At 39.0% G+C, this 27,966-nt stretch overlaps 1 protein-coding gene across 1 annotated transcript in view; it reads left to right on the forward strand.

Annotated features, from left to right (window-relative positions):
- kif6 (kinesin family member 6) overlaps positions 1-27,966 on the forward strand; it is a 73,847-nt gene that overhangs the window by 42,791 nt on the left and 3,090 nt on the right. The window contains exons 13-19 of the mRNA XM_006799402.3: positions 5,141-5,329; positions 14,370-14,472; positions 17,060-17,115; positions 24,922-24,972; positions 25,602-25,689; positions 25,813-25,948; positions 27,760-27,848. Coding sequence (XP_006799465.2) covers positions 5,141-5,329; positions 14,370-14,472; positions 17,060-17,115; positions 24,922-24,972; positions 25,602-25,689; positions 25,813-25,948; positions 27,760-27,848 — 712 coding nt within the window. The remainder of the gene's footprint in view (positions 1-5,140; positions 5,330-14,369; positions 14,473-17,059; positions 17,116-24,921; positions 24,973-25,601; positions 25,690-25,812; positions 25,949-27,759; positions 27,849-27,966) is intronic.

Below are 27,966 nucleotides of genomic sequence, written 5' to 3' on the forward strand. Positions count from 1 at the left end.
TCATTCCTCTAATATACGGCTTCCACTGTTCACGCTTAGCTGAAACAAGAGTTACAGTGTTTAAGGAAAAGGCTTTTTTAAATTGGGTGATAATGAGTGGAAAATAAATTGAGCAGAGTGGATTTCAATTTAAATGAGTCTTTCTGCATCCCACCTCAGCATTTAATCACACTTACTGCTGATAGTAAAGCCTTCATTAGGAGAAAGGTCTTTATAGGAAATGTGTCTGTGTTATTGCACGGTTGGGTTACTGCACTTCTGTGAAATATAAGTAGGTTAACATTCATCACTAGCACACCACACAAACACAGATTCTAATGACTGCTGTTAATCATAATTACTATTAATCATAATAATGGTATTGGTGTGTGAATACGATATTTCTAATGGCTTTATGGGATTATTCCACCCTCAGCCCCTTTTGCTGTGGCTTGCCGTTAGATCACTGCACATTAGCTGGAAAATTGAGACGTCTGCATGATTATTTAGCCAGAAAATCCGCAGGTCTCCTAAACAAATCGAATATTATCATACAGATATTTTTTAACGTAGTATTTCTTGGACCTGTTTTTTGGAATGTAAATTCCTTTCTTCTTTGATTTTTTTCCCCCTCAAATTGTCACATACTGGTTTTCACATGATGCACGTGTAATTGCCAAAAGTGCCCCTGTACGTGTCTAAAGGCGCGTATTACAGGTACTAATGTACATGCTCTCCTGACCATGTTGCCTTCTTTCATTGTGAAGTTTGTATATAAGGTTGCAGTAGCCTAAACTGTCAATCCTTCAGTCAGGGTGGTCTGTCTGCACTTTGTAACACTATAGTCTGTAAGAGTGCCATTATTTCCAAACAGATCGCTAATAACTATCTAGATTTCAAACCTGTATCCACTAGCTAATTACTGTGCTGCCCATGTCTGTATGAATGTCCTACGCCCTTGGCTCTACAGCGACACTGAGGAGTCCTCACAGGGTTCATTATGGGAAAGTTCCCAGTAAAACAAAGGGGGGGGGGGGGGGCATCCTATCTGCATGGGAGTTAGGGCACCTGGTTTTGCTTAGTTGACTCTGCAAGAGTGAATAGATATCCACCAGTAACATGATGACAGAGAAGCAACAAACATAGCAGATTTTAAACAAACGAAGAAAGCACAGTGGTTAGGGTGACAAATAAAACAAGCCGATGTCAAAATGACAAGGTTTTCTGAGGACAGCTCATGTGGTCACATTGCACCTTAAAAACGATGACTACAAAGGATCGGCAAATTTCAGAGAAATCTGAATTTATGAGATATAAAACAATAGAATCCAAATTTCATGCTAATGATCCTATAGAGAAAATATTGACCTGATTTCTGTGGAGCTTGAATATCCCGAGTTTTCCTAACAGGAAAGTGTTTTTGTTTGTGACTGTCACTCCAGAGCAACTCATGTTTTCAGGTGATTTTTATTTATTTACACTTTTTTTAAGCAAAGTTTATGCTAATTAAACCCAAAGTGTATATATTGTAGTTTATATCAATGCATGCTGACACACGTCTCTGTCTTGCATTGTGCCAGTTTTTCCATCTCTACAGCAGCTTCTCGGTGGTCGGTCATCTAAACTGACATCAGAAAGTCTGGATTTAAGTCAAATGACCTATCCAATACATGTTCTACAATAATCAAAGTGACAACTGGGTGGCTTTAGCCAATTAACTCTCACCTTTTCTTTGGTAATAAGAAATGTTGTGTCCTTGACCTCCCAAATTGCAGCATCCATCTCAAAAATACTTAGACCCACCTGTAATTTTGTGCACTTCATGGCTGCAGTGTAAAAAATAACTTGTGAACTGTGATGAATTGTGAGCTGTATGAGCGACAACATCACTGACAGTCTCATTTGTGACTCAAATACTGTGGTGGGTGGTGATATAGATCAAAGGTGCTCAAAACTTGTGTAACACTATACTCAGCCACCACTGAACATAGATTAGTTAGACCTGGGTGGTGTATCGTGTTGAGATCTCATGACTTATCTATCCAGAAGCAACATGGCTATCACTCAAGGCATCACTGGTGTAAATACTAAGCCCTCAAAGCATCATGTATTACTACGTGGAAACAACCAAAAAAAACCTCTCATGTTAGTATTGTACATTCATTTCATTCCTGATAGTAACTATAGTCTCTCACTGCGTATCTGTGATAACAACTTAAAATTGACAGGCCTGTGCTGATGCCCTGTCTTTGTTAAAGCAGTACCATAGGTTGTCACTTATTACACATTCAGTGGAGAACATCAGCTTTTGATCATTTATTGTACTTGGATTCGTTTTACACTGTTCAATTCATCCAAGATGTTGTCATTGGAGCTGTTTGGGTCTCCTTTTACTTAGGTGAAAATGTGAAAAATATCTTTGGGCTAGGGCCATTAAAGCTTGGTTGGTTTTGAGCCCAGAGAGGACTCGGTTGCTTGGTCAGGAAAATATCATGGCTCCAAATATTTTAGAGAATGGTCATGACCGTGCTTTGAAGAAACTAACACTTCATTTTGGCAAGAAACAGAAATATTTGACCCGTTTGGGGGCAAAGCTGGCCAAAAGATACGAGTTCAACTTGCTTGCACTAATTTCCTTTCCTTGAATACTGTCATTGTATTTGTAAATGTAAAGAGTAGGGAAACAAATTGTTCCTTATAATTTTTATTGCATACATTGTGTGGTACATTGAAACTGGAGTAGTTTGTGGCACCATTGAGAATGAAATCAAACATCTGCCATGTGTGGCAATTTTAAAGGCATTTTGTGTATTTCCTGTAATGTCTGGCTTGTTGGAAAGTATATTAGAGAATGACTAAAAAGCCGAGGAGGAGAAGAACATCACGAGCTGAATCTAACCGCAGCATTTTCACCACATGGCATGCGAAACAGCCCACAGATCTCACGTTCTTACTCCTATAGAAGTTTTTATCTCCACTAGACTTCTGTGGTAGCTGTGTGCATAAATGAAGATATCAGATGCCAATAATGGAAAAACCTGATGAACAGCGGTTTGAAGTAATGACTTGTTTGAATCAATGACACAGGACCCACAGAAACAGGCTCTTTTTCTGTAAATGTTGGCTACAGTAGGTCATTTGGAAGTGTGTTAGGTTTAGATTTTGGCAGTTTTGAGAACACTGTATGTTTTATTTCAATGGAAATTGTAATTAGAGACTACTTCTTCATATTATTGTTTCCACTGACATCCCCTTTTGTCATGGCTGAAGGGAATAAAAGTTAAGTTATGCCGTTTTTGTCTTTAAAAATCCCCCCGCGGTTATAGTCTGACTATAGTGAGATGTCTGCAGATCTCATTGTTAGTTGTGTGACTCCAAATTAGGGGTAGGCAACTCTTATTTCATGCTGACTAATAAATTAGGGGAAGGGCCATTCACAGGATAAATAAATCAAAATATGGTTACACGTTGAAATGAAAATATTACTAATATAAAATAAAATCCCTTTAAAACGATTTTAACTATAAGGATAACTTTCTACACTTTTCTTTTGTGGTCAGTGACTGCAGGAAGTCCAGAACCCATGCACATCAACTAATGCTGTTTTCCCCCTTGAAATGTTCTGCCAGGCCTTCACTGTAGCAACCTTTGATTGTTTCTTTCTTGTGAGTCTTTGAGTATTCAAGTTTGCATTTAATAACTTAAAAAAAATGCTCCTTATGGTTGAAATCAGATGACTGACTTGGCCAGTTTATAATATCTAATTTCTTTGGATTGAAAACTCGTTGGTTGCTTTTGCAGTATGCTTTGGGTCATTACAGTGCAAATCATATTTGCACTGTCAAGCGTTGTCTAATTAGTTTTGCAGCATTTGGCTGAATCTGAGCAAAGGCTATAGGCCTGTGCGCTTAAGAGTCCGTGTTACTGCTTGAATCAGCAGTCACATCATCAATAAACACTAGTGGCCCATTTCCACTGGCAGTCATACATGCCCATACTGTAATGTTGCTTCCACCATGTTTGATTGATAATGTGGTATGCCTAAGATCGCGAGCTCTTTCTGTCTTGTTTTCTTCCCATTATACAAGTAAATCTTGGTTTCATTGGTGCTTTTTTGTAAAACTGTGCAGACTCTTTTCTTTGTTTTCTGCTAAACTCTAAACTGGCCATCCTCTTCTTAGGTCTTTCCATTCCCATTTCCCCTTGTGTATTCTCATTGTGTTCCCATCTTATCTCTGTATTTATCTTTTGTCAGAGTCACATTTTAGTCTGGGTCTCAGTCTGTATGTGTGTGTGTGTGCGTGTGTGTGTGTGTGTGTGTGTGTGTGTGTGTGTGTGTGTGTGTGTGTGTGCGTGCGTGCGTCTAGTTACTGTTTTAATATGATAGTCTTATATCTTGTGTGCTTCATATTGAATTTTACTTCCCCTGATATGCCGCAGCTGTTGTCCCTGGTGTTTTCAGTCTTCCTAATTACCTGCCGTGTATTTATTGTCTCAGCCTTCCCTTGTCCCTTGTCATGTCCTCACCTCACATGGTAGTGTGTTTCTTAGCTCTGTGTTGTACTGTTTTCCCCCTCAGAGTTAATTCCTAGTTTAACAGGCCATGAAACGTATGTGTCCAGTTAGTTTTGAGCCCATTAAAAGGGATGCACTATAAAAACTGCTATAATTCCTAAATTATAGGCCAGAGGCCTTGTCCAAATACCTTTGGACCTAAGAGTAGTCAGCTCGAACCAGCCCTGGGACAAGATCTAAGAAGAGTCAGTGCAGTCACTAAGTTATTCTCAGTTATACTCTTAAGCAGACAACCACATCAGTGGGAAAAGACTCCCAAGAAATTCTTGGGAGTGTCATCTCTGCAGGCTTTTGGCTCCTCTCCACTGACTCATCCCAGACATTGCACCTTCCTGTATCTCTCAGGTCGGATGTCATTTAGGAAACTCTACAGAAGCACAGCCTTTATCAAATATTGAAACATTTGGGAATACTTTTATAACAATTTTGTCAAAAATTTACTCTAGAGCAGCTACCTAACTGTCCTTATAGATGCTTGACATAGGTTCTTTGATTTGTGATCTGTCTAATTGAATTGAGGGAGATTTTCTTGCAGTATCTTACCTCCAAAACAAAGACAAGAGCATTCTTTAATTCCTTGCGACAGGCATCCTAGTTAAGATGTTGAAGAAGGAGAAAAAAAGAGCCCAGGATGCTGCTGCTCAGCTTGCAAACATCACCAACAGCCAGAGTCAGAGTACATCGAGTGTGTCCACGGTGGAGCCGTCACAAGAAGGAAGTATGGAGACCATCTCAGCAGACCACAGAGGACGAGCTATACAGTACATGAAAAGAGGTACGTCAACCTTAAGGTTTTCTCCTTGTCTTAAAAGGCAGTATTGAAAGATTTGGCATGTTACTTGTTACATATGCAAAATAGTGTTTGAAAGACTGCTGATATGTTGTGATATAGTCAAAGTGTGAATCAGGTCCAGCTTCTTTCAGATGTTGTTTTCCTAAACATAGCAATTTCTGGCCTTAAAATGAGGCCATATAACTTGGTTCAACCAACTCAAAAGGAGTTCATTGGTCCAAATTATTGAAAAAAAAGAACAGGTAGTACAACTAGTGGTATTTAAGAGGGGCTTATTTCAATAAAAGCTGTCTGTACATTCAAGGAAAAAATAACATAGACAAACATTCTCTGATGTAATTCCTTTCTTGTCTAATGTTCTCTAGATTTTTCTACTTTCAATAGAAAATGTCTTTTTGTAAATTGGTATAGTATTGGTATAGTATTTGTACTATACCCCCCCCCCCCCCCCCCCAAAAAAAAAAAATAAACAAAACAACAAAATTAAAAGGAAAAACATCCATCAACTAACTAGTAATGTAACTGTTTGTAGAATGGAATGTTTTTAGTCCAGGCTGTTAGAGGCCTGTTAGAGAAGGTTTCATTGTTTTAAATTATGTTACAATCTCTTCAAAAAGCATTTAATACATGAAAAGAGAGCATTTCAGTGTTTCTAAAGACAAGTGTCCACTTGTCCACATGTTGAGAGTGAAACCAATGTCATTTTTGCATTTGGTGTGGTATTTGATATATGTGAGCTATCAGTGCTCAAGACTAAAAGTAAGAAATGAAAACTGGCTGGGTAATATTCCTCAGAAATAGAGCTGACCTAGTACTAACGCTGTTCACGCTTACCAAAGTATTCAGAACAGGTCTTGTCCCACATGGACTAATAAAGCACTGTATGAATTAAATCAAATTTTCACAGATGTTGACTCCATTAAGCGTCACACTCACTCTTTTTAAGCTTTGAAAAATTAGGTGCTGAGTCTACAGACAGGTGATCTCTCTCGGTTGGAATGTAGGCTGTTTTTTGTGGTCTTTTAGATTTTCACTGTGCCTTTTGTGTGTGTCTCTGGGCCATAACAAATTCCTGATTTGTGGATTTTACTGCATGGTAAGGGTCTGACATACCAGAACCCTTTTCTTTATTTCTACACAATGCCATGAGTAGGATTATATGTATTAAAAGGACAGTACTGTATTTTAAACCTGTAATTTGTTGCTGATGAAAAGCTGATGGGTTTAAAACCTGTAATACTGACTGGAACGTGAAGCCGAGGCCGTGTGCCAAGACTTCTGCAATGTAAATACAAGAGACGCTACGCAGATGTGACCAGGACACTAAACCTAGACTGACAACTTTTGAGTAAGCATCCACTTAATTTAGAGACAGAATGTCTGTGCTATTAGAAGACAAACTGCTAAATACTGTCCATTGTGAAGCAGGCCAAAAAGGTTATTCCAGAAGTCCTGCTCGCATTTTTCTACATCCAGTTCATCCTCAGTATCACGGGAAGCTGCCAAGCCAGATGAGCTTCATGATTACCTGATTAAAATATGTTTAATCTCCTTTTCAAGATCGCTGTCTCTTGCTTGCCCAGATCTCATCCAGGAAGTCCCAATATGAATATTTGTATTCTGCGCCCACGGTTCTCAAAGTCAAGCATGGTACGCACATTAATAAAAAACCTCACCCACGGATGACTGTGATAGGAGCTCTTGCTACAAACAACCAGTTTTCAGTAGACAAGACCAGTTTCCAATCCTGAAACCAGTGACTCAGCTGAGCAGCGAGAAAAGAAGCATGCAATTGTGCACTATAAAATTGTCTTTCAGGGCGAGGTTGTCAACCGACATCGAAGAGTGGTGCTTGCCATCAAATGCTTGTACAAAACACATTGAGAAAAGCTTTTTTTAACTACACTAACACAATCTTCACAGACGCCCCTGAACCACTTGCCAAATTTGCGTCCCTACAACTTTCTATACTTCTGTGTAGATCCAGAAGCGATCCAGCACACACTGCACAGGCACAAGTATGAGTGAACATTTGCAGAGTGAGCAGCCATACTGTCCAGAATTGCACAAAGAGATGATCTTGAAATCTAGATTTTTTTTTAAAAATAGATCTATCCCAGAATTTTTTGATCACATCTTGTATAATCTCTTTAGTCTGGGTCTCCTCCCAACTGACCATCCAAAGTTAGACGACTAGATATCCTGATAAGATGAACCTGTATGTATCAGTACCTATCTCATGATACTCAAGTTCTTTGGCAACAACTCTCCTCTAGTGCAGAGGCAGCTGTCCATTCCTGTTTTTGGATGAGAATCATGGTCTCCCATTGATGGTGCTAACTATGTTCTGTCACCTCATTGTCAACTGTGCGTTCTAACAGTCATATTCAGAAAGGCAAAAGGACTGCATTAGATTCTTAAAACCAACACCCTCCTTACTCTGAGTGTGCCCTGAGATCCTGTCTATGAATGCCAAATACGTAATTTGTTTGTAGTTCTCAATTCAAATCCAAAAATGTATGCATAAATACATAAGTAAATATGCCAGAGGATATTTACTCTTTCGTTTTGGCAAATGTGTACATAATAAAGAACCATACTGTTTTACTTAACTGGCAACCTAAGTGTGGTTGACAGCCTTTATGAACTAAAACTTTAAAGATACATGATAACAATGACCCAAAGGTGGCAGCTTTAGAAGTAGAAACTTCAGCTGCAGCTTCTCTTTGATAGTCTGTTCACTTATAACTTCTTTAGACATAAACTTGGTTTAAATGTAAGGGGAATGCTGAGGTTAAGCAAGTTAAGCTTTTGGATGAGCTCTCCAGCCAAAGGCGGCATTCATTTGGCTTTTCCTGCTTAATTTTGGTTAAGTGGAGCCTCGAGTGTGATGATGAACTTGAGCCCTTGTAACAAGCTTGGTCATAGCCATCAGGCTCGGTATGAGCCAGAAACTCATCCAACCAAGCCTGCGCTCTTGTCTCTGCTAACCACAGCTCTCTCATCCTCTCTGACATTTTTGTGTCATGGTGCCCGGTGCAGTAATAAGACCAGAAGAGCCTGTTTGAAAACAAAATACACACTTCAAGTCTTTCCATAAAGGACTATAGAAGGAACAAAGACCATGAACAGAGGTTTTTAAAATCACTGATAAATGATGTTCCATATGTATTAGATCATCTGATATGCAGTTAACATTATTATATGGGCTGTCACAGCAGAAGATTTGTTTTCATTCGGCCTCAAAAGGCCATTTTATTTCTTTCTTTCTCTCTTGTGAGACATGAACTTCCATGGATTCTGATTCCTCTTAGTTTTACTTGGGCAGTCCATCCAGGTATATTAACAGCTGTGAAAATATATTTGATGATCATAGATCATTGCAACTACAGCTGATCCACAGCTGTCATGTTAAAGCCTCCAAAATCAGTTCTATTCAAATTTTCACATTAAAATTCTGCAAACAATACCCACAGTGACAAAGTATTTTCTTGAGGTTCGCATACTAATTGTGCATAAGTATTCACAGCCTTTGCTCAACACTTTGTTCAAGCAGTTTTGGCAACAATTACGACCTCAAGTCTTTTTGAGTATGATGCTACAAGCTTGGCACACCTGTTTTTGGGGACTCTCAGGCTCCATCGGTGCAGAGATATTTTCAGATCTCTCCAGAGCTGTTCAGTCTGGTCTCTGGCTGAGCCACTCTCTCAAGGACATTCACAGACGGGTCCCAAAGCCACTCCTTTGTTATCTTGACTGTGTGCTAGGGATGTCTCTGTAATCTGTATTCATCTTTCCCTCGAAAAAAACAAAACATCCCCACAGCTTGATGGTGCCACCACCATGTTCAATGTAGGGATAGTATTGGCCAGATGACGCTTGGTATTCGGCCCCAAGACTTCAGTCTTTGTTTCATAAGGCCAGACAATGTGGTTTCTTATGGTCTGAGAGTCTTTAAGGTGCCTTTTGGCAAACTCCATGTGGGTTGTCACAGTCTGACAAAGTTTTAGTGGGGGGTGGCTTCCATCTGGTCACTCTACCATCCAAGCCTGATTGGTGGAGTGCTGCAGAAATGGCTTTCCTTCTCAAAGTATCTTCTTTTCTCCACAGAGCAACGTTGGAGGGATGCTTGCGCCAGTAAGGGCATCTGGTGTAAAAATCTGTGGCAAGTTAAATATCAAAATTTAACCACTGTGGTTGACCCCTTGTAAATGCATGGAGTATTTTTTCTACAGTCACCTTTTTCAGTCACTATGTGTTTATACACCACTCTTCATTTAATTATTAGTTATTATTAATCTCTCGTTTTTTCTTTTGTTCCTTTTGTGGTTATGTTGTTGCAGTTATTAATAATCTCTGGCTCTTTTCCACAGCATGTCTTTGTCTTGTCTTCGTCCACTCATCCCCAATCGGTCGCAGCCCATGGCCCTCCCTGCCTGAGCTTGGTTTTGCTGGAGGTTTCTTCCTGTTTAAAGGAAGGTTTTTCCTTCCCACTGTCGCCAAAGAGCCTGCTCATAGGGGGGCATGTGATTGTTGGGGTTTTCTCTGTTTTCTTTGTATTATTGTAGGGTCTTTACGTTACTATATAAAGTGCCTTGAGGCAACTGTTGTTGTGATTTGGTGCTACATAAAGACTCAGAGGTATGGTGCTACATACGTCTGAGTCATCATTGGTGACGACCTAAGCAACTTTGTAGCATTTTGTACTCTTTGTAGAAGAAAGAGGCACTTCTGGTTTACATCAGAAATAAGGAGACTGCAGCATTCTTGCCTCAAGAAAATAAAATGTGTGCCCTTTTCCAGGCTGGAGAATTATAACAATGGTGGACGGCATGCTGACCAAGACTGATTTAGCATTGCTGTGGAGTCACAGACTGAGATGGTGTTTGAAGATGACTTCATTCTTAAACCAGACTATATAATGACTACATTTTTTAGTTTTGCCAACAGTATTAGTACTGTCCACTCTGTTGTGGGGAAAGTTGCACATCCCCTTTCGGAAATCTCCAGCTCCTGCAGTAGTTACACGTCCACTCAGGAATGTTCAACCAATTTTCTCACACTTCATGAGAAATTCCTGACTCTTTCAGCCTGATGCTGTCCAGGGAGACTCTGTAACTTTGGGAAGCAGGTTTTAAGACCACACTGAGTACTTACAGGAGAATCAGAGAAGACATTTCCTACAGTTGAAATGCTTTTTATGTGGCGCACAGGTGGGGTCAATATTTATTTATTTGGTTTTTTTAGACTTTGGTGTTCATGCTGCATTTCTACAAAGATTTATGAGGTCCATTCTTTATTCTCTGTTTAAAAAGAGACCATTTCTGAGAAAAACTCTCAAACTCTGAGATTAGATTTTTGAGGAAAAATGCACAATATTTTGTTGCAGTCAAATTCACTAAGGGAAAAATAATAATAACTGTAACTCTAACTCTAATTTCAAGCTTTAAAGAGACACTGTCATAAAATGGGTGGATTCAGAACATAATAACACGCTGAATTAGACGGGCTTTGTGCGCAACATCTGTTGTTTCTGCAGTTTCATGCAGTAAAACTACAGTTTTACAGAGGCTGGTGGATTAGAATTTCAGCTTTTTATCTTTATTTATTTTGGCTTTCATTTTTCTAAATGTCCATTTTTTTCACGTAAATTGAAGTCTAATCTTACATATCTCATCCTTTTGTTTTTCAGAATATTGCCTCCCTTCATCAATGTATTTTTAATTATCATTATTATTATTCATTTCACAGGTTTTCTTCCTAATAGTTACAACTTTCATATCAGAAAATGTCGGATTTATTCCTACTTTTGCCTGTGCCTTTAAATATATATCTTGTAGAAACCTCCTTTCCCCAGTTTGTTTATTTATTTATTTATTTTCCATTTTTAGAATATTTTAGGATTTTTGAATTTTATTATTAGCTGACAGTTAACTTTTTGTATAGCTTTATTTATTTATAGTATCTGTTTTTTTATTTACTTTATTTCATTTATACAAAAAAAAAGAATCAGAATCCCTTATTTATTTATTTTTTTTATCAACTTTTTTTTTTCAGAAAATGCCACCTCCCTCAGCCAGCTTGCACCTTTATTTATTTAAGGGTTTTGTTTGTTTTGCTCAAAACATGCTTTTCCTTTGTATTTATTTATTATATGTTCTTATTCTTTGCAAAGCACTTTAGCACTCTTTCCAAAAACCTTACTATTTCTGTTGTTACCTTTATTTAATATGCCACAGTAGTAAATCAGTACCTAACTATTGAATTTTTAGACCCATAAAGTAACGCATTGAGAAAAAAGGATAAGAAAAATACAGCTGTCCTTGTGCGTCTTCTTATGTGTGCTCTAAATACATTTTTATGAAATACACAGAATGAGCAGAATACCAGAGGGACACACAGTTGACGCAGTTCTTTAACAATAGAGCAGATATCATATGTTTCTCATCTGCAGCGGCTGGTTTCCATGACCCACTTGGAGACTCAAACTATATGCACATTAGATCATTGTTCTTTATTCTGTCTTAATTTAAAACAAATGCGCTACACTTATCATGTCCGCATGCTCAGAGGGTCGCTGACTGTTTATGTACATTTCAATTAGGTCTAATCTTTGGGTCCTGCTGCTGCAGTCGCTGGATGAAAACCACTGTCCCCTGAAGATGCACTGTAAATATAATGATGATGAACTTTCCATGGAAACTATTTGTGAAGATTGAAAGCCATACTGTCAGACTCTGTTCTTTCCTTCTGTTGGCCTCCTAGCTCAGCCAACACATAATAGAACCTGGACATTAGGAAGGGTTTTCTGATTACCACTGTCTCTGTAGAAGCACTCTGCGCACATTACGTCATAGAACTGGATTTCTGCTGCGTTTGCTGTACAATGAAAACAGGACTAATAGGAGTGTTTAGAGTCTTATGGAGGTACAGATGTACAGTGTCTCCTTCCTGTTCTTTTCAGAGTGCTGATAGAAAGACAAGGTGTTCCTGTTGTGGCTCAGACTGTTAAAGAATTAAATTAACCAGAAATGAGACGAGATCTTAACGTAAATCCGGCTAGCTTGTAATGAGACGCTGATGATTCTAGCAGGCCGAGCAGGCCGTCCACATGTTTCTGTGATCTGGACCAAATGGAGACACCTCAGTGAGTGAGAAAGTGCAGTAGGAACATAAAATTCACCCAAAAATAATTGTGAAAGCTCCTAGCTTCTTCTCTTTGCTGGCATTTCACCTCTAAAATTTGTTGAAGCAGCAACAACAGTCACAACACATTCAAACCTCTGTGGTTTGTCTGCACTTGGAGCACGGAAAAGAAAAATGAGGAAAGTTGGCCTGAGGACCGTGTGATCTCATTACCCCACAAATTCTGTGAGCACAACATAATATGATGTTATATCACCCTTAGATATTCCTGGAATGCTGCTTTTTTACAAGAGTCGACCGGAGTGCATTTCCCCTCAAGAACCCCTCATGCTGATTTGTAGAGTTTGGCTCTTGTAGCGCAAGTCTAAGTTGGTTTTAATCAGGACTTTCCAAAAATAAAGAAACAGCATTCCTAACTGTCCTACGATTAATCTCATGAGTTAGTGTCCTGTGTACGAATGTCTTTGGTTAGAACGGATAAGTCCACAGATTTAACGGGGGATGCGGGGATTTATTGGAAATCATGGTGGCATTTTGGATTTTCCAAGGAACAGTTGGAAAACAGTTGGTAACAGAGAGGAAAACAACAACTTGTTTTTCTGCCTTCTTAATAAAACATAAAAAAAATAGAGTGAATTCCAGTCACCATGATACATGCAGCACTTATAAATAATAAATAGCTCCCAGTCATTTAATGTCTACATACAAGTTTAGCTTTTTGTGTTAAACTAAGAGAAATAAAGGTTTTACAACAGGTTTATTATCATGTAATAGCATGAAAAATAACATTGCACTAATTGTAAGATTTTTCCCTAATACCAATATAATCTGTATGGATCTCATTGTGTTATTTAAGGAGGCAACAGAAAAAAATCACAGTTGACTGACTAAGATTGCAGTGTCAGTATTTAAGGTCAGGATGTGAACTTTTCAAGCAAGTAATCCAAACCATGCAGTGACATTAACGTTATCTTGTGGATGGGCTCTTCTCAAGGATTTTCTTAGGTCGAGTTTGGTCAGATTTTGGTGTCTTCTTTCTGCCATATGATGACAATTGTCTCTGCCCATCAGGAATCTCAACAAGAACTTTTATTCAGAACTATTTAACCTACAAATAAACATCCTTCCTTTGCTAATGTGTTTATATTAATCTAACCATAGCTTTGTAGTTAGACTCCAGGTGATTGAGCATTTGGACGCAGAGATGGTGCATAATGGTTACCACACAGATGCTTCTGGGTCATTTCACTCCTTTAGGAACCTTCCTGAGAAAAAAAATTGACAATCCAGCCTTTCTAATTCAATCGCATGTTCAGAGGGAGACCAAATCAACGCTCTCTGCTGTGTTGTGTTTTATCCCCTTGGTGGAAGTGCAGTATTTAAAGCAGATGTGTACAGCTTTAATAAAAACTTGAGCAGTGAGCAGGAAGTTCAACATCATGTTTCCTGATGTGCGATGCACTGCTGAGGTTGAGCAGCGAGGGGTGGGGTATATCCGCTATGTAATCTTGACATGTTCAGAACTGCTGTTTATATTTGTGTTTATGTTCTCGCTAATCATCAAATGCCGCGATAATCAGCCATATCAGCAGAGCTCTGTAGCGCACATCTGGCTCCCAGACTGGAGTCGAGTACCGGTGAATGTGGGAACATGTTCATGAATAGTGGTATTGTAAAGCGCTTTGGGTGCCTTGAAAAGCGCTATATAAATCCAATCCATTATTATCCATTATTATTTGCACAGCAGGACCTGGCATGTGTGCTCAAGTTAGATGATGTTTTTTACCGTGGAGCTGCTGATATACACAGTGTTTATGATTCATAAAATAAAGCACACTGTGCATCTCAGTGCTGATTTTTATTCTCTCTCTTTCAGGCCCCAAGCTGTCAATGGGAAAACAAGAGGCCTTTGAGATCTTCATAAGAGACCATGAAGACCACCTAACCATTGAAGACAACAAGAGTCTGCTGAAACAGAGGTTTATGACTAGTAGAACAAAATATTATCCTGATAATGCCCAAATTAAGGCAGACTACTTCAACGTATAAGCAGTACCACAAAGTTCAGCATTTCAAGGATATCGTTTTCTTCTCGGGCACCTCTTTCTCTAACACCAGGAATCAGTCTGAGTGGTCACATGAATGTGGTTAACAAAGTCACGTTCACTCAGGAAAATGATTCTTTGCCCTCATAAACACGCAGCAATAGTTTTGAGTAAAATTCAAATTACATATATAAAATCAAAAGTTTATTTAGTCAGATAATTAATCAGTAAGGAAATATGTAATCCAAATAAGGTAGTTTCTTTTGTTTGAGTTCCATTAAATTTTACATTTTACTTTGTACTTATGTATGGAACTTAAAGAAACTTAGAGTTAGCATTTTGGACATAAAGATTTTTGGGTGGATCAGTCAAGGTGGGCACATCTTTTTTTTTTCCATTTCCAGAATTCTCAGAATCAGAAATGGAGGAGCATGTGACTCTACTTCACTTTGATATAGAAGCAGAATAAGAAAAAGAAGAGGGCCTGCAGGAAAGTGAAGGAAATCAGAGAAATTCTTGATAAGTTCTGAAGCTGTTTTATTGTAACTGGAAACATTTAAGTGACTGTATATGTGTGAGTAAAGAGAAAAGGCTTTGCTTTACATTTGGTCTGAACAACCAAAACATTTTTGAAAAGTCAAATGAGTAATTTTTAGAAGAAATTGGATTGAAAGCCTGTTTTCCTCTTTATCTCAGTGAAGCACGAATGCACTGTAACTTGACTACTAAGCAGGGCTGATAATTTTCATTAGGATTATTAAAACGAGTGCTAGAGAGAGATTTAAGGTTTTAAAGGTTTCAGTGTTTCAACAGTGCAAATACTTTCAACAGTTTCTGTATAGTTGTTTTTGACATATTAAGCCTTTATGTCCCATTCAAGGACTTCTTCTACATGGCTGGTGGGTGTATTTCAGTAGAAAGAAAATAGTCCTACAAAAAACTGCTCAAATTAAGGGAATGATTAGGTAATGATTTATGTAAAGACTAGAGATGGCACGATACCACTTTTTTATGTCCGATAACAATTCCGATAAATTTGGATATCTGCCGATACCGATATGAATCCGATATAGTGTGTTTTTTAATCAATAAAACTGTTTTTTTAATATCTTGCTGCATTTTGTATAAGTTTATACTCAAGTTTAAATAAATAACAACACTAAAGCTATTCTGTTATAACTGTATGTAAAAAAATACACTGCACCCAAAATATTTCATAGTTCAGCAATACTGATCAATCTAATAAACTTAAACCTGCTCCATCCTTTCTATTCTGGTATTTTAAAGAGTACTTAGCAGAAATATTAAGCAACCTAACTAATAGGGTTGCAAACTCCCAGCAAAAAAAAAAAAAAAAAAATAGGGAACCACCCCCCACCTCATGATGCTTAATCGACGTAATCAACTTTAATTTGATGCAGGTTGGAAAAAATTGCACAGAAATCAATTATTTTTCAAGAATAATTAAATAGATTCAACATCTTTCTTCAACAGAACTGCAGACTGCACAGATGGTATCTTCCCAAAGGAAAAAGTACTACAGCTTACTAGGATATATTAGACTTAACAGTTACTATATACAGTAATGGACTTCTATACATTTTACATGAGATTAAAACTTTGGTTGTAAGATTCAGATAATTATTTATTAAAAGCTCGACATTTTAAATGAGAATAAGAAAGAAAAGTATGTCTTTGTGCCCCCTTTTCCCTGTTCATGCCCTATCGGCCCCCCTGGCTAAACTTTGCTAGATCCGCCCCTGCACAGTTACCAGCCGTCAGCTACGTAGAAAAAGATCCTGGTGTAGAAAGTAATATTAAATAAATTCTAACAACAGCTTATCAAGCTTAAACGTGCTGCTGTTGTTCAGCCGCTGGTTTTCTCTTTCTGGTGCAAAGTGGGCCAAAAACAAAGAAGAGAGACAGACTCGAGACAGAAAAGCCGATCAGCTGATCATTAAGCAGTTTCATGATTGAAGTAGCAATAGGAGAGGGAGGGAGAGAGAGAGAGAGGCAGTCTCTCCATATATCGGTTGTTAAGCTTAACGTGGAAATGCTTTACAAACATTCAGAGATGAACTTACACACTTGCTTTACTTCTCTCTGGGATAACTTCCTCGGAGATGAAATGCCAGTTTGGTAGCGAGGCTACAAATACACACAGCCGCTCTATCACGCATACTGCTCCGACGTGCTAGGGTTATGGGCCGAGTTACGCCATGTCGCAAGTTTTGTGAGGTGCTTTTTGATATTTAACGGGTCGGATTACATTTTTTATTTCTCTCCGATATCCGATCCAGTAATTTACCTCAGTATCGGACCGATACCGATACGTAATATCGGATCGGTCCATCTCTAGTAAAGACACATTATTGTTGTATTGTTTTTCAGTGGATTTTCTATCCTCAAAAGACATTTCCACAATCCAGATGTATAAACAGCACAACAGGCCAGAGGAAGCATATGTAAATGTGATTTTGGGGGTGAACTTTGCTTTTAATTCTTTGATTCTTTTGAACAGATCAGCAGAGGCCCGGAAACTTGGAGAGGAACTGAATGAAGCCAGAAACAGAATCAGTAAGTTTTCTCATTCTTTTTGAAAAACACATTCACAACACAACACTCAAGAGCTGCGTAAAGTTCAGGTGTGCAGTCTTCTGTCATAGAATAGAATAGAGCCCTCTATTCAAAAGAAAGATATAAATAGTAAAGACATCATCAGGAATTAATAGCAAACAGAAGAGAGGGATATATACAAAACAAGAGAAAGGCACACATTGGAGAGCAAATTGCTGGGAAGCAGTGCAAAAGGACTTGATCATCCTAATGGAAACTGAGATACAGTTGATAAGACGCTCCATTTAGTTCAGTGGTGTGTTCTTCTGTGTTTAATTCGCCACACATCAGCAGCAGAAGAGCTAACATAGCATGAAGCAAGCTAAGACCAAAGAGCGAGCAGTTTGGAGGTTCATGCTGCAATAGCAACAGCCTTTCGCTATATGTTTCAAAAGGTTTTTTCTTTTTCTGTGTGTTCGGAGATACAGTGGTGTAAAAACAGTGTTTGCTCCGGCTCCTCACATGTAGGTTTGGATTTTTCCCCCTTAATAAGAAACACCTTTATTTAGAAACTGCATTTTGTGTTTACTCAAGTTATCTTTGTCTAATAGTGAAATTAGTTTCATGATCTGAAACATTTAAGTGTGACAAATAAAAAAATACGAAATAAGGAACGGGACAAAGACTTTTTATACCACTGTATAGGAAGAAGCTGAAAGGGCGTCGATTTGATGTTGGGAAGCTTCTGATGTTACTATGGCAACATAACGTCCTCAGCTCGATTAATATTTAATATTTAACTAGTTTCATATTTTACGTCACCTGTTTCTGTCTGACAATAGGCGACAATAATGCAGTTTTATTTTTCTTGGATTTGTTGTCTTGTGTCTTTACTTTTGAATATTTCCCAATTTAGTTATTTTGGTCAGTTATTTTAACAAGTTTCATATTAATACATTTGAAACAGCCTGAAGATTTCCACATTTGGATTTCTGGTTACTGAAGATTCCAACCTGTGCTTTTTACTTGGCTGTTACTCTTGTGCTCTTCTGTGTAATATCCATAACGGGTAAACTTGGCATTGGCTTAGGCCAAAGCTGAGTGGTTCTAAGCCTTATGTTGTTAGTCTGGGACTATATTCACCACACAATGTGTGTCTTCTAAATGCCCACAAGTGACCCAAAGTGCAGATGAGACAGAGACTGTCTCATCTGCACTTTGTTTCTTATTTCCAAGTAAATATTTTTTATTTCTGGACTCTAATTGAGTCATAATTCAAAATAATTCTTATGTATTGTAAACTTGGTTTATGAGTTCATTCTCTGCCTGAAACTAGCTGAACTAGGAGTCCGTCATACTTCCATGTAACACGACATTCTATGACACAAGATGGGGCTTCCATTAAGAACAACACTCTGAGAATGCAGAACCTTTTGAGGAACTGAGCTAAATTACGTTAAATAGCAACAGACATCTGAAAACATTCCAGTGATAACTTTCTTGATGTAGGCTAGATGCACTGAGTCTTCTTCTTCTTCTTCTCCTCTCACTATGTGTTTATACACCTCTCTGCATTTAACTATTAGTTATTACCGATCTCTCTTGTTTTTTTCCTTTTGTTACTTTTGCGTTTCTTTATTTTTTTCATTTCAGTTTTGTGCAGGTAAAAAAACCCTTCATTTGAAAAACTCCTACAGCTGTTCCATACAGAAAAAATAGGAAAAGCAGAGAAGGTGCACTTTAACCCTCTCAAGCTCAAATTAAACTTTTTGTTGCTAATGCACAACCAAGTCCTGCAGTGGTACTTCTGAGTAAAAAAAACCTCATAAAATATGTATGTGGGGTAATCAGGTTGTTAGTTTTTAACTGTTGCAAATCGGTAACGCCTGCCTCGAGAGGGTTAATATAGAAATCATAAAAGATGCCTTGTTAGAAGCTCAGTATTGTGTCATAACCTGCTGCTGTTTACAGAAACACTAAAAGCCGAGTCCTGTTGCCGCTGGCAGTGGGTTTAAATGATATTAATGTTTGGTTGAACTTTCCAGTAAACTCAGAGCAGTTAAAATGTGTTTTTATCTGGTTTGCGTTTACTACTGCAAGCTACATTTATAAATTTCCCTGCTCTGTCTGTGGCTCATTTCACATGCCGTTGAAATGGATAGGTTTACACCAACGCCTGGCATCAGCGCTGCCTCTGAGCACGCTCAGTGGTTTAGTAGCATTTGCCCGTTAGCACCACACATGCCAGTGCACACTTATCACCCTCTGAATTAATTTTTTTGTCTTTAGCCTTCACTGCATGAGGTGCTGACATAGACGAATCTGTCACGTCATGCAGAAATCAACCCTGGCAGCATGCAGATTATTAACTCTTTAAATGTGTTCTGCAGACCACACATTGAGGCTGAAGCGAGGAAAAACTGGATTTTTACTAATTTATCCACATTCCTCATCTTAGTCAAACATCTCAATGCTGTCAAAGCTTATTACATTTTTAGGTGCACAGAGCTGCATTCTTCCTGGATGAGAGATGGTGTTTTTAGTGGCTGGAAAGTGGCTCGCTGTGTTTTAATGCCATCTTGGAGGGTTTGCTCGGAAACTTTACACCACCTGTGTCTCATGGTTAAAGGAGAACATGGAAACTTTTAGGATAATATGAGGTGCTTTTTTCTAAAGGACTCAACTTGAGGGTTAGAGGAAGCATCAGTCTCTAGTTTATGCTGTATTTCTTGGCCGCACTATGACTCTAGAGATCAGTCCTACTGCAGAGACGCATTCTGAAACCCTAGGTCGAAAGAAGAGATATCTCTTTAGAAAGTCACAGATGCACATCTTCTGTAGCAGGAGTATGAGACGGATGTGATTCTGAGCTCCCACTAAAGCAATTTGTGTGAAGTGGCGAGAATGAGAATCAGTACCTCAAAGTCTGAGAGCGTGGTTTCATGGTTCCAGAAGGCTAAGCTTTTGATACACCTGTCAATCTATGTTTCAGTCATCATCGGTACTTGAGATCTGAGCAGCAGTGAGGAAAGTGAGCTCATGAATGCAGGGTTACACATAAGGTGAACAGTTTGGATGGATGGGGCTCAGAATAAAGCCATTGCTCTTCTGTTTCTTTGGAGGTTTTCTGAGCATTCCCAATTTGGAAAGGGAGAAATTATATATGTTATCTGGATTGGGAAATTCTTGGAGGAACCAGAACATTTTGTTAGGGAGATGGACGTCTGGAATATCCTGTTTAGTCTGTTGCCAATGCTACGCTGCTATAGATACTGTATGTGCAGATTTGACCTAGATCAGTAAAACCACTGTATAAGAACATAGATTCTGAACATTCTTATTTATTTTAATTTACTGTAGAAGAACCCCAGCTGTCAGAGTCCGGGAGTGTTGGTTTTGGTTTTTGTTGGATTTTTCTTGGATTGCTGTATTGATTTCTTTTATTCTACCAGATTGCAAGCTTTTCTGTGACATCTTTGAGTCTTTTCATTCTTTGTTTTACTTCATAGTCATTCTGGTGATGCCTTTCAGTTTTCCTGTGTTTTGTTTTATGTCTCAGTTTTCTGTTTCTGTTTTCTGCAGCACAGTAATACTTTGCCGTATTTTTTACAAGGCAGCTACAGTTCCAAATGCACGTTTGTGGAGGCAGGAGGTTGTCCTAAATCAAAATCATTAGCGCTTTCTGAATATTCAAGTGGTTTGGTTATATATTTATTCCTGAGAAAAATTTCTAAATTCCAGATTTCTTATATAATGTTCCTAGAAACACACGCCTCCTATTTTTACACCAGTTTTAACATCCTTTGGTGGGGCGGTTCTGTTGTTTCTTACTTTGTTGAGGAATTTGGGCCGAGCATGTGACACCATCTTTGGTATCACTTTGATTTCACCTTTGCTAAAGTGACCCAAAGATGCAGGAAAAGTGAGTATGGAGCCGGAGATGTGCCACACTTTTTAGAACAAATACCAGAAGAGAAATATTGTAGTCTTTGTTAACATGAGCTGCATTTTACTGTGCTGACTGTTTCTGTGATTAATTCCTGTGCTATCAGCCGTATATTAAAGTGGTTTATAAAAAGTCCATAGTTTAGGTCAAAGCCTCAGTTAACAGCAGCATGAACCCAGCTGTCCTACAAAAATGGAGAATGTTTAGTGCAGCTCTCTGTTTAATAGAAACAAATCCTGCTTCCTGTGTTCTTGCGGTTCTTTATTTGTCTTGTGAATTTCAAACATTTACCAGATTACTTTGTGGATATTATTCTTCATCTACACATAGGTCAGATGCTGGAAAGCTGGGCTGCAAGTATGGTGCTCAAATCTCACCTCACTTTGGTATTTATGTGGCATATCACATTCAACCTCCCGGCCACAAAAATCACCAAATATTTATTGAGGCTTGTAGCTTGAAACCAGCCTTTAAAGTCGACAGCACGTCTACTGACGGTGGTGTGGGGGGGAAACCCTGTGTGGTTTGGAAGAGTTTTTGGTGTTGAGCTCACAATCTTGTCCTGGATGGAGAATAGAAGCACTGAAGTCTGCACCCCACCTATACTTGACAAATATCCTGGATTTCTGTTGTTGTTTTGGTCTGTTTTGGGACTTGAAATGGCTTTTGTGACCAAAAAGTTTTGATTCTTTTTTATTTCTCTGATCATTGGTGGGACAGGTAAAAAAATAAATCTGTTGTACATTAACCCTTTTGAAACCAGAGTCATATTGGGTATATGGTGTCTCCTCCCTCCCACTGATACCCTGCAGATCCTGAAGAAATAAGAGATATTTGTCCCTTGGCCAGTATTCAGTCTTTTACTGTAAACACAGTTCACACAGTTACTGTTGAACATTTTCTATCTCAAACTTTGGCTGCATTTATGGTAGGTGTGGTATGGTATTTAGTTGTTTAGGTTATTAGTCTAATCCTGGTCCAAATCATTGAATCAGATTGTCTGATTCAGGCACAGACTGTACATAAAGGTTAGATGGTGCTGTCACCTATTGTGTTGTTTTGGAGCTTTTTACCTGTTGCTTTCTTGTTTTTTGATTGTTTTTGTTTTTTGTGTTTGAGCCAGAAGTGACCATGTTTGAATGAGACACTGGTTAGCTTGGATGGCTACATGCAGTTCAGTTTAATTCAATTCCATTCAATTCTATTTATATAGCGCCAGATCACAACAACAGTCACCTCAAGGTGTTTTATGTAGTAAGGTAAGACCCTATAATAATACAGAGAAAACAGACAAAACCCAAATAATCATATGACACCCAATGAGCAAGAGCTTTGGCGACAAAGGGAAGGAAAAACTCCCTTTTAACAGGAAGACGCCTTCAGCAGAACCAGGCTCAGGGAGGGACGGCCATCTGCCGTGACCGGGTGGGCAGAGGAAGGCAGGAGACAAAGACATGGATCTATAGACTAACTTCACCAACTAAAACTGGAGCATACTTAACATATTTCTTGGATTGTCTGTAAATGAGCCATATTTTTGTCAGACAGCTGCATTAAAAGTATTCAGAAAGGTGTCAAAAACACTGGCTGCGTTAGAATCCACGCCCCTAATAATACAAACTTTATTCCTTAAAAGAATTTAAACAAGTAAGTTTTTAAAAAAAAGTTTGTTCTAGGCTGCAAAGATGGTTAGTTCAGCTTTAAAGTTTGATTTGTAACATAGGAGTCTATACAGTACTCACTTTTGTAGCCCACCTCAAGTGGACATTAGAAGAACTGCAGTTTTTGTAGTTCATTTTTCAAACCTATTTTAAAGAGATCGTTGCTTGGGTGCAGTCCATGAGCCTTTAAGAGAGATGTGAAGAGAGATGTGTGACGAGTTTACACAGAAGATATTTGGAAAATTTATGGCTAAATAAAAGGGTGGGGCCATGCAGGGGCTTCGAGCGAATATAACAGATCTGTTAAAGAATACTTTGGCCATGACCATATACGGATCAGAGTGAAGACAAAAGCCAACCAAAAAAAATGTGCTTTTTATGTTGCCTTCACGTGCTCCCTGCCCCAATTTTGTACCCTGTCATCATAGCGTGGTCATGGCATAAATATTTTTTAATCCTTTTATGTTATTATGAAAGGGGTTGTGGGTCATGTTTGAGAGAGCTGTGTCTGTTAGTGAAGTTTCAGGCTGCCCACCTCACCACAATGCGAAGCCACAGGGCGTCTCAGTACATCTACATTTTCAGCTACCCACACACAACCCAGCTTCATACTCCATAGGCATTTGGAAAAACACTGTCATCATGGGCACACTGTGTCAGGGCTGCTCATTTGTAATGTTTCACATCATCCATTCATGTCTCTGCTGTCTACTGAAACCCTCAGAAAAGTGGTCCTGCAAGACGAGCTGGTTACACGGGCACTTTGCAAACAGATTTAAAGTATTCCACAGGAGAAAGCCGAGCAAGAGCTCTAATCCAACCATTTTGTGGCGTCATGTGAGGTGTTACAGAAACCCACACCCCTTTTTTCCCCCCACATACTTCATCTGGATTTCCCATTTTCTGATTTCCACTTGAGATAGGGTTGTGTATTATACAAAGAGCTGCAGCACAGCAGCGCCTATAAGTGAATGACACCTGTGGGACTTTAATGGAAACACCACAGAAGATACTGCCATTCAACACTGCTTTTATCTCATAGTCTGGCTCTGATCTGAACATGAAATAAACATGAAATTGTATCCTGTGTTTCTCTTATGGCAAAAGCATCCCTGGACATTTTTGTCCCTTTACTTACAACTGTCTTCTACTACCGAAGCAGTTTATTACCAATTTCTTCAACAATGTAATTAAACACTTCAGTTCAGCAACAGTAAATGACTTGTCCATATGTGAAGACTGCACTATAGCCACAAGAATCAACATTCACCCGAATGCCTCCTTCTTGTTGCTTCTTTGCTTACTGAAGACTTCATTTAGAGGACAATGGAAGTTTATAAATCAGCACCATCTTGACTATTGTTCTGTTTGGATTTATTTCCTGCAGTACTGTATAGTAGATAATCATAATAAACTTGAGAAAATTTTCAACTTATGAGGTCATTGTATATAGAAGTAATCCCTGTGAGGCCTCATACTCCTCCAAACAGTTTCACACAGTTTTTTTCTATTCTTGGCTCAATATGATGATGATGATGATGATCATATAGATCTTAGGTGATCTGTATTCACGCACTTTATAAGATAAATAAGGTAAATATGAATTATTCTGAATTGTAAGTCATGCAAAGCCAGTCTAGTAGAGTTCAAGAGTAAAAATAAGAAGTTAGAAATGTGCAGAAAAGGTTAATCATCTGGAAATAAATCATAGGTTCAAATGTCTAAGAAGAATAGAGTTTGACAGGCCAACTCCAGAGGGAGCTTTAGGATTTGCGTGAGATTGTTGATTACAGTTGAATTACAAAAACGAAGTGTGAGATTTGAAAGAACTGTTATGGTTAGAAGTTTAGCTGGTGCCACTCTCAATCCTAGATAAATTGGGAGAGAGCTTTCGGAATATCTTACCAAATCAAACATGCCGATCATCAAGAATACTGTTTGAAATAATGTTTTTTCTTCTGGGTTATAATGAGGACTCCCTGTATTAGGCAGCACATGGGTTTTAACTGTTTTGCATTGCAGGGGTTTTAAGTAGGTGAATGACAATCCAAAATGTTTCTTCATAAACAATGTCATACATTTACTCGCTTGACTTTTATGAAATCATGTGGAACCAGGTGACTTTTTTTAAGTTATGAAGCCCAGTGGCCTTGGAGATTGATGTGCTTTGAGTCTCTTGATGGAAATTAAAAAATGTTGTTGTCGTTCTCCTTCTCTCAGCTGAACTGAAGAAGCAGCTGGATGTGCGGAGGAGACAGAGGGCCGCTTATGGTAAAAATTATTTATAACTTCTGCCCACACCAACATCTAAACAACAAACATGCGAAGCAATTATAATTCACCACATTTCTGCACATTTCTTGCCTTTGCATTGGGATTGCAGCTTGAGGAAGTATCAGGTCTTTTTATTATCATCTTTTTGATATTGAACTCTTCTCAAAACAGGATGATAAACGCTGAGCACATTGTGGCCCCTTTTCAACTGTTACTGGTGGCCACTTCAAAGCTTTTGCAGCAAGCCTCAGTGAATGAAAGCTTACTGGCCAAAGACTGGGCGGCTCAGGCTCTAAGACGCCTTCATTTGCTCCATTCTGACTGTTTTGATCAGTGACATAAAACCTTTGATGGGGAAACCTGGTTGCAAAGCATGCAAACACCTCCCACCCAAAGGCTTTTCTTGTTATTTGGAGTTCCGCATCAGAGAGCTCTTCACAGCAGCCTGGTTTCCATTATCCGAGGCCAAAAGTTTAAATGCTTTCTTTGAAGCCGATGGACTCATGACACGCACAAATTCTCAGCTTCTAATCTTGCACTTGTCATTTCATATAAAACATGACCGTGTTTCTTTTTTGTTTTTAACTCTTTTGTCATCTCTGCAACCTGTCAATTCTACACCACAGGTGTCATGGAAAGTCACACAGGGTCTGAGGAGGAGTTTGATCCAGCTGAAGAAAACCTCTGCAAGCACATTGAGGAAGGAAAAAAAGGGTGAGTTTGTAGCGCTTTTTAATGAATTACTATGGCAAGACCCTGCTTGCATTGATTGGATACAGCAGATCCTTCGTAACGTGGACAAAAGATGAATTCAGTACCGTTAATTTCTCCTGTCAGTTACAAGAGCATCGTTGGCCGTCTAAAAGCGCTGAGGACCGAGATTGAGCATCTGCAGCTGTTGTTGGAGAGGTCAAAGGTCAAGCTCCAGAAGGACTTCCATAAGTGGTGGAGCCAGGAAGCTTCCAGTCTGCAGGTGGCTGAGCTTACCTTCCTCTACCTATCCATGTGACAACACCACATAAAGCATCTGGGAGCCTGATGTAAAGTCCAGGGAAGAGTGTTAAAGACGTGTCTGACATTAGCCTTGTCTCTGGGCTTTTGTCTTTCTGTTTATGGAGGTCTTCTTTCGTTTGTTTTCTGAATGCAGGGCTCTGTGGTCGTGTAAGTTGATATGCATCTGTCTTTGACTTGTGGGGCCTTTATGGCACCAGTGTGACCCTTGCAGCCTCTGTTCAACATCATGCTCAGTGGGTCCTGGGGGGAAGATATGTAGGAGGCAAATACACACAAAGACATTTTCACAGAACTCTTTGTGACTCAAACAAGAGCCTGGAAAGCAGCTTAGAGGAACAGCAACAGATGATGGACAGTCCCAGCAGATAGCATTAACAGGAACAAAATGTCACACAGTGGAGGCAGCCAGCTAAACATAGTGGAGAACAGTTGCCATAACGCTATAAATATTGCATAAATTTTAGTAGCTAAAGATTTAGCTATTGAAATTGTTGGCGAACAGTCTTTAACAGACATGTGAAGAATAAAGTTTCCATACAGCTATGTACTGCTTCCATAGGAATTCAGAGGCTAAATAGCTGATAATCCAATTCACTAATTAATTATCAGGATGTGTGAGCATGTTTATAAAAGCAGGAGCTTTGGCATTTTGCCGGTCTGGAGCATTCAGATGTGTGTCGGGACAATGCTGCAGTGTTCGCAGAAGTGGACATCCCAGGAAATTCACCCCAGGTCCAGAGCACTCAGCGCTCAGCAAAACTGTAAAAACACCCAAGAGCTACATCTCAGTCAAATGTGAGACCATCTGTCTCACAGCTATAGCTTGGTTCAAACTGGGTCACAGAACAGGACAACGATCCCAAGCACAGCAGCAAATCTGCAACAGAACAGCTGAAAAAGAAAAGCATCGCGGTGTTGCAATGGTCCAAAGTCACAGTGAAAAAGTTCACAATGTAAAGTATAGTGTAAGAAAGCGAAAGATGGAGGAATTCATATTATTTCCCAAAGTATAGAAACTAGAAACAATTCAAATATAATTCATTCAGATGTACCTTTAACCAACTTTTGAGCTTTTACCGTATGATGTGTAAGTACTTTACCAGTATCTACATGGCTATATCTGTTTGTGATCTCTGTGGGTAATAAGAGATAAGTCTTCACCATATGATGACAGAATATGTTTGCAAAAGTTTAAAGAGAGAAAAGCTGATAAAATGTCATGTCTAAAACCAAGTTAGACTTGTCTCTCCACTCGCACGCTTTCCTCAGCCTTGATGGCTGTCATGTGGTTGGTTTCGGAAACCAACTGCATAGAAGATGTTAGGCACCAACATGTGATGAGCAGACGTCGCTGGCTGCCGCTCTTTGGTTTTGATCTTATGAATGGAGAAGAATATCTCATTCACATCTGAGAAAAGTTTGGAAATGTGTCACTGAGTGACGAATGGGAAGCAGAGGAAATCCGACAGACGGGCCTTACACAAGCAGTTTGAGTCCACAAAGCAGGACGTCCTTTTTCGTGCCTGTATATATTCATCAGCTTTGTTCACACGTTTATTGTTCTGTTTTCGTTCTGCACACATGTGATCGCTTAAACTTTGTGTTATGACAAAGCCAGAAGACACAAAATACCTAAGGTTGTCTGGTCCTTTTAAAGAGAACTATGGCCACATTGCATTTAACTGTTACCAGGCTGGCGTGATGTTTTTTGTAGAGAAGTGTGTGTACAGAAATATTTCAGTAAATTAACTTTTCATTATTTGTAACCAGGAGTCTGAGTCAGAGGCTGCAGCCCAAAGTCACACCGGGACACTGAACAGGACCATACAGCCATCTACACCTCGAGCTCCGGGATTTGGGTGAGATTGCTTTTTGCCCAGCCTTGCAAAAGATGTAATAAAGGTCTGGCCAGTCGGCTGGTATGCACTCATAATAAGTGTGTATTAAATAGACATTTTTAGCTTCCATTCAGCTCAT

This window comes from Neolamprologus brichardi, chromosome 19 (assembly GCF_056152115.1).
Source record: "Neolamprologus brichardi isolate AB-2024 chromosome 19, ASM5615211v1, whole genome shotgun sequence".
Classification (NCBI taxonomy): domain Eukaryota; kingdom Metazoa; phylum Chordata; class Actinopteri; order Cichliformes; family Cichlidae; genus Neolamprologus; species Neolamprologus brichardi.